The 12002-nt window shown below is 39.1% G+C and overlaps 1 protein-coding gene across 1 annotated transcript; it reads left to right on the top strand.

Moving 5' to 3' along the window:
• The first annotated feature begins 457 nt into the window (after positions 1 to 457).
• dusp5 (dual specificity phosphatase 5) lies at positions 458 to 8447 on the top strand. The gene is made up of 4 exons (XM_088635845.1): positions 458 to 1197; positions 3093 to 3238; positions 5023 to 5242; positions 7565 to 8447. The coding sequence occupies exons 1-4, from the start codon at positions 834 to 836 to the stop codon at positions 7957 to 7959; spliced, it is 1125 nt and encodes a 374-aa protein (XP_088491971.1). The 5' UTR covers positions 458 to 833; the 3' UTR covers positions 7960 to 8447.
• Positions 8448 to 12002: the final 3555 nt, after the last annotated feature.

Below are 12002 nucleotides of genomic sequence, written 5' to 3'. Positions count from 1 at the left end.
TTTTCCCGAATTGCTAACACGACTCATTTAATACTGTGCTGGTCAGCAGCTACGCTATTTGATAAGAACAACACGTTTTGAAAAGACAGATGTTAAAAGACATTTTCATTTCGCAATACTGAATACCGGTTTCAGATAACTGTCGGCTGCGTGAAGTCTGAAACGGACATTACACACAATGTAGTTCGGCTGCGATCTGCTATACCACAAATTATTGAAAAATAGGTTGAGCAGTTTTATTTGATTAACTAGTCCTCAGTTCTATTCTGCCTTGTCCACATGTGCAATGTCTTTGTAAACCTATTGCTGTACTTCATTGTGAGAAAGATCATCGGGTATTCAGAAACGATTTTAGGATTTTTTTTCTTCGAGTAAAGAAAAAAAATCAAATTCATTTATCATGACGCGGCTTTATTTTCTGTAATAACCCTATTAACTGAAACAAAAAAAAAGAAAAAATGTAGACTAATTCCTGTGATCTAACGAAACGTAGATTTCGTTGTGACTAATGATGAAGGACTCAAACTCGCTGTTTATTCATCCTGAGTGAAAGGCGGAGACTGCACGCTAAACCGCAGTGTAGGCGGACTTATCTGATCCCCACCTTGTCGTTGTCCATATTTGGTTTATGATGTCACAATCCGGAGGTTCCATTCATATAAAATAGTTACAACGGAATCCCCTAAGAGGAAATGTAGGCACAGAAGCGCATCAGAATGGTTCACACTCGGCTCTCCAAAACCCCCATGTAATTGCTACTAAGCCGTCACTCGGCGGGCGTTGTTTTTTTTTCCAGTAATAATACTTGCTCTCTGACCTTTACAGAAAGAAACATGAAGGTCGCAAGCATCGACTGCCGTCGTCTTAAGAAAATTATTAGAAAAGAATGTAGCAGCTGCCTGATAGTGGATTGTAGACCGTACTTTTCCTTTTCCACCTCTAACATCAAGGGTTCCGTCAATGTTAACTTGAATTCCGTCATTGTCCGGAGATCCCGAGGTGGACCGGTTCCTTTACAGTTCGTCATCCCGGACGAGGGAGCTCAGTATCGTCTCCGAGAAGGAAGCATCTCTGCGGTTGTGGCTTTGGACGACCGGACGTCCCACTGGCAGAAATTAAAGAAGGACAGTGTGGCTCAAATAGTGATTAACACCCTCTCACATCTAGCAAGTGGAACCAAGATCTGTTTTCTTAAAGGTAAGCATTACGACTGACTTAATATTGACAGTTAACTGTTTATTTAAGGTTGACAGCCTCGATGCTTGGAGCTCTTTACAATATTTCTGGATTTAAGCTGTAGACTTTGTGCGTTTTCCTTGACTGCAAAAAAGTTTGTGTGTTTCTCGCTTTGTAAAAATCGCAGGCTCTTTATAACGTCTGTTATCCAGCAAAATGTAACCTAATGCTTGTTAAAAAGGGATGTACAAATCCAAGGAATATATTCACAACTATACATGAAGGCGTTTTTACGTGCTGTTTTTCGCCTTGGTGTACACGCCTGTAGAACATGACTGTTTTACAGTTTATCTATCTCGAGGAATAATTTAAAGCAAACTGCTGCTAAATGTTCTGTAATTTCTGAGGACGAACTCTAGTTGTAACTAAGGGTAGAACCCTGTCAGCACTTCACATCTATTTAGCGATATCCCTCCGTCTGCTTAAATGACAGTTGGGTAGAGTGTGAGCTGAACACTTCATGAAGTGTCCGGGGTACATGATTCGTGTCATTTTTGAAAGTTCTAGGCCTCGGTCACCTCGCCCCTTGGTGACAACCTGGTGAGCAATTTGTTTAGTGTTGACGCGGAGACGTTTCGGCGGTTGTACGGGCAAGCTGCTCGGAATCTTAGCGCTGCGAAAACGATGAGTGGAGATGAGTCAGGCTGTGGGGAGACTGTAAACACCCAGCAACAGTGTGCTTGTTAACTGTTTGGCTGCTTGATCTCTGCGTACGCCGGAACACAACGTATACCGCAGTTTACCAGTTTATGAATGTTTAAAAGTGTTTCTCAGTTTTATTGATAAACACAGAAATAATATCCTTGTCCAAACCGGTGCATAAATTATCCGCTATCAATCTGGCAATAAAATCTATCTAGAAATTGGCATAATAGAGAGGCGTCACATTTACAGCAATTTTTAACGTACGATTTTACAGGATTTGAGCTCCCTGAATTCGTTCAACTGAAACCTGATCTTTATAATGAACTTTTGTAATGTATAAACACTGTATAACACACAGATACATGTGTTTCTGATGTGTTTATATCGTACCAGCACTTTATGCACTACAGAGAATACTGAAAGTTTACTTTTTTAACTTTCTACATTCTACAGTTTACTATTTAAACGACGTACATGACGATGGATAAAATTAAAAGAGAAAACCTCTTGATGAATAACCGATGTTAATCGAACACCAAAATGATGGCGTTGGTGGAATAGTGACTTGTATAAATTGGAAACACATCTACAGTAATACAATTTACGTGGTGTTGTTCAGTCTGTTTACCTTAAGCTTATTTTTAAGTAAATGAATCAGGATTAAAAAATTTTAATTGCCTTTGCCATTCTCCTGGGCTTGTGGGAATCTTGGACTTGTTGGTGAAATATATTAATGTTCTGAAAATGAAAAATAAAAATAATTTATTCACATACAAAAACCACAGTGCCATATTCTCACGACACTTCGGTATTTTGTAACAGCTTTAACAAGTGTATTTATAACAGGTTATTATTAGTTGCGTAGCTTAATAAAGGCGGGCCTCACATGAACCTAAGTCATCTTATTGATGGTGTGGCTGAGACTAAATGTGTTCCTCTTCACTTTACGTATAAATATTTTATATTTGTTGAAGTTATTGATTAAGCCTGACTGGCCGTTAAACCTTATATTATCAAGTAGATAAGATGAAGATTTACTTCCATACTGTCGTACATCTAAAGGCGCAGTAATGTCTGTGAGAAACAGTAATACGCACCATATTATTATACATCTGTAGTTTACTGATAAGGGGAACTAAATTAAGGCGTGAAAAGGGTTTCAGCGAGAAACACACTGTAATCTTCTCTCTCTCTCTCGATGTTTTTGACAGGAGGATACGAGAACTTCCACTCTCAGTACCCTGAACTTTGCACAGAGCTGAGAAGCAGCACACAGGACGGGACAGAAACGGAGAAAATCCTCAGCAGCAGTCACTATGAGAAGCTCGGTGCCAACCACAAACCGGAGTACGATCAGGTACGGAAGAGTGTCGATTCGCATGAAAGGCTGAAGCTTCCAATTTCAGCCCACTTGAATAAATTTGGTTTCCCTTCTTCTCAATATGCCATTGCTGTTTTAAAGCGCCACCTTTATCTGGCACCCTTTTTAGAGGTTTCATAGCAGAAATGTACCAGCACGCCACGTTAACCATAGGTTCCCTTTTCTTAAAATAACGCTTTCTTTTTCCCCTCTCTTTTCTCAGAAGTTAGTTCAGAGTTCCCCGTATGAACTCAGTTCAGCGCTCCATATTTTAACCACCTTAGCAAGACCCCTTTCCTTTTGTTTGCCTGTTTTTTTTCATATAATTCAAAAATACTGTTAAATAGCAGTATTGCAGTTATCGTCAGCAGTTTACGAGCGTTTTGATATTACGCTGTTCATTTAAATGCTAAAAATAGCATTCTGTCAGCGTTTTTTGAATTAAAAAGAATATAATAAAAAGAATCTGGATTTTAATTGCAAACAAAACTCTTGGAAGATTGTGTGCAATAAGAATGTAGCGGTATCTTTGTACTGACATTCTGAACCTCATGTTCATCATTATGACTCTGAGTGTCCTGTACAGAAAACAAAATGTGAATATTCTCAACCTTTTAATTAGCTATCATTTATTTGCTCTATGTGGTATAGTTGTAGCCCGGTTTATCAGATATATAAGAGGCAAAATATCTACATAAATAAATACCAGCTGCTGTTTTGCTTCTTGTAAACTTCAGTGATGCAATCAAACAAACCAGGCATCATATGTCCCAAATTGTACAATCAAAAAATAACAGCAAAGGATTAGAAAAAGGCTAGTATTTTCCGGCTTAAGAGATGCTTCTGGGTCACACTGTGAAGTCATTGTGACATAAGATGTGCATAAGCTGCGGTGTTGTCACAGTCAGGTGGTCCTGACAGTGTTATTCGGAAAGCGATGTCACTTTAGAGTGAGTCACCACTCCCTTTTCCTTTTGTGCAGTGTGTCAGCTGCCTATGAAAAGCCAGCCCGAATTAATACTCAGCAGCGTTTTGCAGAAGCACATCACCATATTTTTCGCCAGAGTTTCAGTAATATGGCCTTAATCTGTAGTGGTATGAACTACTTAATTGCCTTCACTTGTGTAGTATGGTAAATATTTAAAAACTCGACTAATATTTTGGAGCTACGCATGGATTCTGCAAATGGCTAATGGATGCTTTCTATAACGTGGCAAACAGGATTTTTTAAACAAACTTCTGATTATTTTAAACACTCTTTTTCTGTCCCTCAGATTTTTCTGGCCCTAATGACATTTTTGAATGTTTGGAAAGGAAATTTGATTTCATTTTTGCTCGTCTGGTGGTATATGTGAAACCCCTCATTTTCTGTCTGTCGTTTTCTGTCCTGGATGTTATTGCACCTGGGTCTCAATGAAACGTTATCTTTCAGGGGGGAGGGGGGAACGTGTTTTAAATCCTTTTGCATTGCACCTGTGTTGAGCTGCTCAAGGCTTGATATTCATTGGGTTGCATTCGCCCCAGCCCTGTGATCAGTCATCAAAGATCTTTGTGGTAAAATATTTCGTTTCAAACAGGCTTGGTTGCCTTCAGATACATCTCAGCTGGGGGTTGGGCTTTGATGTCTGTATATTAGTATTAAAAAATAGTAGTTATGGAATAATCAATGGCTAATGAGTAGCGTCTGGATTTTATTTTGATTTGGAGTTATCATGTGTTTTTCAATGTTTTTTTTTATTTCTTAACTTCATTTTTTTTTTTGGTTTGTCTGTATCTTCCAGGGCCAGCCAGTGGAAATCCTGCCTTTCCTTTACCTCGGGAGTGCCTACCATGCCTCCAGACAAGACTATCTGAGTGACCTTCACATCACAGCCTTGCTCAATGTATCCCGGCGAGACACAGAGCAAGCAAAAGGCCAGTTTCATTATAAATGGATTCCGGTGGAGGATAGTCACATGGCTGACATTAGCTCTCATTTCCAGGAAGCTATTGAGTTTATAGGTATGTATTCTCCTCTTATAAAACCTATTTTTATGCCCCATAGGAAATTTGTAATGATAGAGCCTCTGAAGAGTTTTTGTACCAGTACCAAGTGTCCAACTGAGAAAGTAAATGCCATCAAGCATCTTATTGTTAAAGCACAAAGCTCTTGTCATTGAGGAATTGTGTAAATAACAGTTCAAAAACCAGACCTGGTTTAAACACTGTTATATAACTCGCATTGTTTTTGAAATTAAAACACAAAATTGTGTACTACACTCCATCTGTTCCTACTCTGCAATAAAAGTGGAGTCAGCTTTGGCACATAGTGGTTTAGTTGAACATTCTTCAGATATTGTTAGATTTCAGAAATTACTGCCTTTCGGGCTTCATGCAGTCATTTCTTTTTTTAAGCAGCACTTGAATTCCAGAAATGCTGTGCATGTTTCTCATAGCCACCTCAATTTAAATTAATCATCCAGACAAACACGGCCAGGGAGATAAGCTATACATTTTGCAAATTATGTCTCTAACTACATTTTTACAGTAGCCCAAAACAATCAACCAAGATGATTCACACTTTGATGGTATTTTGAAAGTCATGTTCCGATACTTATGGGGTGGCAAAATGCTGCACACTTCAGCAGATGATGTAGAGGTCTTTCCCATTCTCTACTGTGGTAATCGTGTTGCAAAATGTTCTATAGATAGAGGTATTAAACATAAAAAAATCCCCTCACCAGTTTCAAAATAAGACTCGATTGTCCTCTGCCTGCTTTGGATCTAAAAGCAGCAAAGCTCCGGCCTCTAATCTTTTCTTGCAATGCAGTTTTCACAAATCCCATGGGGGATGAATTTAATTAGTATAATTCAGACCAGGGTCCTGTTACTCCCTTTTAAGTCTTGAAGAAACGAATAAGGAAGCCTTCAATGTCCACTCTAATCCTGGTTCTGTCTCTGATGGCTGGGTGTAGCTGCAGTGCCCCTAAATGAAATTAGTGTTGAAGATAGGTGGAGGCTGTTTGTCTACTGCAGGTGTACAGAACTGAAGGCAATTAGTGAGGAAATTGAATGGCTGAGGGAAAGGAAAGAGATGAGCTGGTAACAGCTAAACAAAGATATGTGAACTATTTATAGACAGGCAGTAAAAATAATTGAAATCTTGGAAATAAGCTTTGACTATTTAACACGGAGGGTTCGTGGTAAGGCTTAAACTATCTTGCATTTGCATTTTACTGCCGAGAATAAAACCTGTGTATGCACACATACACTGGCATACACAAAATATTACAATTGTCTTACAACGTACTTATAGATCTTGTTCACAGTCACAGCAAATGTGCTCCTATGGCACTGTTTTAATTTTATAAATAAAAAGAAGTCTGCAAATTCAGTTTAGTGACAGTAAGAGGACATTGAAGCATACAGTGTAAATTGAAACCCTACTTTTAAAGGAGGAGTAAAAGACCAGAAGGAATATTGTCACTGAGTATAAGTATAGCTGAAGATGACTTGTGATAACAGAAGTAAAAGACCCCGATTAGCTATAAGCTGTTTATGTTTAAAGGGAAAACCTGATGCACAAATGTAAAAGGATAGATTGTCAGACACCCTCAGTGTCCGTCTCTGTAGACGGAGGGTTTGTGATTCATTCATGTGGTCTGGTGGATGGGAGCTGTCACACAGATGACTGTCTTATCCATAGTCCTGTCAGCAGAAAAAAAAAACAGAGCAGCATGCTCCTGTGAGAGGAAAAAGAGTGCTGAGAGAAAGAGAACTTTAAAACTGTAAACTCAGAAATACATCGAGCACGCACTCTCCTTATCTCCCTTCTATCTCACGCACACACACGGCTTTGTGCTTCATGTACAGCTGTGCAGTGAGTCAAGAGTAGAGGAGGTGTACACGCAATGGAGGCGGAGACGGTGTAGGCGATGTAATTGGAGTGCGGTGAGGCTGTGTAGCAGGGCTCTTAAATGTTAGAGTAGGTGGGAAAAAAAAGGTGGGGAGCACTGAATGAGAGACTTAGGAGCTAGCAGAATGAAGGGTGAATTGTTTGCCTGTCTGTGGTAAAAGCCCACTGAGCCTCTCTCCCTGCTGAAAGCTAAGGAAAAGCTTGCCTCTTCCTTTGCTGGACTCATGTTGCTGGAATTAGCATCCATGGACTGCATGCAAAAGAGAAGCCGTAAAATAGGACCTCGCTAATAGTTGAAAATGTATCAACAAGATACTCTGTGCCCATGTAATATTTTAGGGTACACTTCCGAAAGGGAAATAATGTGCTGCCCTATTTCCCCCATTAGACCCTTATTAACAGACTGCTGTGGTTCTTTTGTTTCCCAGACTGTGTGAAGGAGGCGGGGGGGAAGGTCCTAGTCCACTGCGAAGCCGGAATCTCCAGGTCGCCCACCATCTGCATGGCTTACATCATGAAAACCAAACGGCTGCAGCTGGAGGAGGCATTTGACTTCATCAAGCAGCGGCGGGCGCTCATCTCGCCGAACTTTGGCTTCATGGGCCAGCTGCTTCAATTCGAATCAGAGGTCCTCTCCGCTGCGCCCCCTAACCCGGCCGCGACGTGCAAAAGGGAAACCGTGCCACTGTTTGCGGATGGGTTTGCCTTCAACAACGACTATGAGGCCTCCATGTTCGCCCTCCCAACCTCATTCCTGACTCCTGTGCCGATCCAGTCAAAGGTTCACCAGTTAAAGTTGAGCCCGATCAGTGCATTGCCTTAACCTGAAGGCTGACGTCTCCTAAGATTACTTGAAAAAACAACAACAAGTCCACGAGCTCAGATCCCCCCTCACAGACCCTGAAAAGGGGTGACGGGAGCGTGGAGGAACGAGAACTTTCTAAGAACGGCAACTGCAGGGCCAACAATGACGTCCTTGCTGCCGATATCCACCCTCATCTCCACAATGAAAAACAAAAGACACAGTGATACACTGATGCTGCCATCTTTGATCTGTATTGTGATATCAAGTAGGAAAATCGCCTTACTATGATGATGTGAACCTTACTGTGCTCAGAAAGCCTGTGCAAAGACAAGCAAGTTTTATTAATTTATTAAAATGTTAAATTACGTAATAACTGGCAGGAAGTAATTATACTCCATGCCTTGTTGGTCTTAAAAGTGCTTTTTTTAAAAAAAAACAACAACAAATATTTATTTTGCTAAAGACAATGACGTGGAAATGCTAATAAAGTTCTTTGCCAAATGGGACATGGTGGTGTTGTTGTTTTCTAACTGGGACCACACAGAAATGAAAAATTCATCTGAATGAATTAACAGCCTTGGCAATTGAAATAAATTATCACTTAATTTTGAAGAAGGCTCACTTATCCTGAAGAGGGCTTCACGGCCAAAATGTTGTGTTTTCTCTCTTCTCTTTTCAGCATGGAATAAACCTATTTTTCCTTTGCAGATAATGTATGCTGACGCAGCTATCCACCTGAATCACTTATTTTATTAATTCTACAACTCACACTCAGGTTATCAGAAAGCTTTTTACCTCAGAATCCTCCCTAGGATGGTTTGTTCCTTTTATAGATCTAATTTAAATGTATTCTGCTTGACACCCTAAAAAGGCAAGCCAATTGTTGCTGCATTGAATGCATGTCGCAGTATTATAAAACAATCCTGTAGTTTCATTCTGGTTGTTCTGAGGATTATTAGTTTACTAGACCACTGGCTTATTGCAAGGCAAGTAAAAATGAGTTAAACATCTGCACACCTGATCTCTTTTACAGGTGCGTAGGAAACAATCACTGACAGAAATAAAATGGAAAAATTCCTTCGTGCTGTGCTTTGCATATCTCACTTTATTCCAAAAATAGCTTGCATTTCTGTTTCCAGCCTTCAGCTCTGCGTGCTTTTTTTCTTTCTTATTTCCATAAAACACACAGACAGGCACAAAGCAAAACAGATAATTTAAGCAAGAATAATACAGTATGTTCAGTTATTTCACTGGTGCAACTCCGTGTGACTCAGACATGATCCCTTCGCAGCAAAATGACACAAAATGAGGTAAATGATCCCTTCTTGTGAAAGAAACCAACACATACAGTCTATAAATGGTCAAGCACTGATAGCAACCTAGTAGCCTACCAAAATACATGCACAACAAAGACATCGAGAAAAATAAAAGTTAACCTTAACATACAGTACAACTTAGCAAATAAAACACAAGAGGAAAGTAACAAGGTCAAGAACAAAGATGATTCTGAAACCGAAGCAACATTTGGGTATTTTATTTTTCGTTTTTATTAATTTAATATTGATATCAACTTAACAAGGATGTAAAGAAGTTAAGAATGGATTGTGTTGCTCATATGCATGAATTGGACACTAGCACATTCTGATTTTTCAGAAGGCAAGGTAAAGTCAAATCTTGTCTTATAAACTCATCTCCTTCACCTCTTGGTCACTCTGATAAAGAAAACATGCATCTAAACGATTTGTTTTCCTGCAGGACACTGATAGAGTAGGTCTGGTATGATTTGTGTATTAAAACAGCTGCGTAATGGAGTGGAAAATTAATAGTCTTTTGTGACTTCAAATGTGTTTCGTAAACTGCAGAAACCTAATAACACTCCATGGAATATTGCCCACAGCATTCCTTAGACAGAAACATATTATTCCAGCAGCACCTTTGTAAAAATAAACATCATAATCACATATCCAGTTTTGTTTCTGGACAGAAAATTAATCATTTTAAGGGTGTTCTCTAACAGAATTGACCTCTGGTAAAAAAGCTTTTTCTTACATCTGTAGGTTCGGAAATTTTTTGGTTAGCAGATCTTCTGACTTGGTTTATTCCACGACACAAGCCAAATTCCTGATTGTGATGATTTACACTGGAAAGGAGAACACTGACGTTTGAGATGACATAAAAGTAGGTATTGTGGCTTAATGATGTGCTGCGGGGTGTGAAAGAAAAGAATACAATGGGCATGTTCAGCCCTCCTTCAAAACTATGCAATCAAACTGTAGATTGTTTGTGTCCTGATCTGTTTTGATATTTTTCAACATTTTCCCATTGGCGTTAACCTAGAAAGTCACCCCAGCCAACAGACAGTTATGTACCATTTGCTAAATTGCAGTCTGGTCTTTCTCTAAATGTCATGCCACTTTCATTTGAATCTGTGAAACACTGTGCTGTTTTACCTTTTGCAATCTATCACCACAACAAATGGTCACATATATCACAAAGTCTAAAGGTAGAACTGTTTGACAGACAAAAGTATCCTATCTCTTCCTCAGAGCATGTCCAAGTCACTGTGAGTTAGACCTAGTCACAAGCTTATTTATGCTGTTTCTGTGAAAGGCTTTTATTTTCCTTATTTTTATTTTGCTTTAATGATAACTTATTCCTTTATCATCAAACAAAAAAGCAAACAGTGGCATTTTTGAAATTTCATTTTTGTATAGTCTTGATTTATGCTTTTTTGGTTTCGTGCTCTAATGCCAGCTGTGCCAGTGGAATGCTTCTTTACATTACAGCCACCTTGAATCTTTCATTTAATGTCAGCTTAAAATGAGCATCTTGTCACCCCCCTGAACGAGCATATGGCCCTTCCCAAACCCATATAAAAAAACTGCAGTGTATGTGCCTGCTCTGTTTTGTGCTTTGTATTCTGCTGCATGCATACCTGTCTTATACCCATGTGGAGGCTGTTCTTTTGAATATGGCAGTGCTACTTTAGGGTACAGAATGTACTCACTACCACAAGCAGTGGATTTTGAAATAAAAGTGCTATGGCTTTAAAAGGGTGCTAATTTACGACATCAGTGCCTTGTACTTTCATTTAAAAACAAATGTGAGATCATCTTGGTAAACTTTATATGCATTATCCCAAACTTGTGGTTTTTATTTTATTTTTGCTCAGCGGTAGGGGACCACTGCTGGCAAAGATGTTAGATTTACAGAGAACATCTGCAGCAATCTCCTCAATCGTAATGTAGCGCAGCAATAATGTTAGAGACTAGGGGTTGTCGGCGTGGGAAACTGTCAGTCCAGAAGATTTATAACACCCTTTCCAAACTCCCTCGGAGTCCACTTGATTGTTCATAACACAACCCACCTTTTCCACTTTAAGCATGTGCTCAAATGCGTTAACAATGAAAAATAACTCTAGAATCCCACGGCAATGAAACATTCTCAATGAAACGATGTTAGATTTGCGCATATTAAATACCTCTCTCTTTAACTATGTTAATTTGTATATGTTTTCTAGCCATTAATTTAAAATGTGACGTCTGACATTTGTCATCTTACAATACCTGTCATTGTACTTGAAATTTCAGTAAAACGATTGGACTTATTAAATCTTAAATCCAAATCTTGAAATGTTTGGGTTTTACGGCGTTTATTACACATCTAAGACAAAAACTATTACAATCTGAGAACAGTAAACAGCGCCACCTGCACCCTAGTCCTAATACTTTTGCAAACGTTTCCTTTCATGTTTAAAGCCAAAATTGCATTGACAGGAAAACGGTTTTGACAGAGATCCTTAGAATGTAGTTGCAAGATACAGTAGGTTTTTTTTTCAATTACTCTACACATGAGGCCCTCAGTATTTTTGTGAAATAACATTTTGAAGCAGTAGTTGCAATGGAAACGACAAGACTTTTGGATGGAGTGGGTAACAGTCGGCTAATGTAAACAACACTTATTCATATATTTTCATTGAAAAAGCGTCTTTCGCTCTGCATTTATTTACAAAATGGAACAAAGTTCACACCACGTTTTCATGGCAACCCTTAATTGCTTCT

Source organism: Lepisosteus platostomus, chromosome 6, assembly GCF_059453375.1.
Source record: "Lepisosteus platostomus isolate fLepPlt1 chromosome 6, fLepPlt1.hap1, whole genome shotgun sequence".
In the NCBI taxonomy this organism is placed as follows: domain Eukaryota; kingdom Metazoa; phylum Chordata; class Actinopteri; order Semionotiformes; family Lepisosteidae; genus Lepisosteus; species Lepisosteus platostomus.
This window is presented reverse-complemented; position numbering and strand designations above follow the sequence as displayed.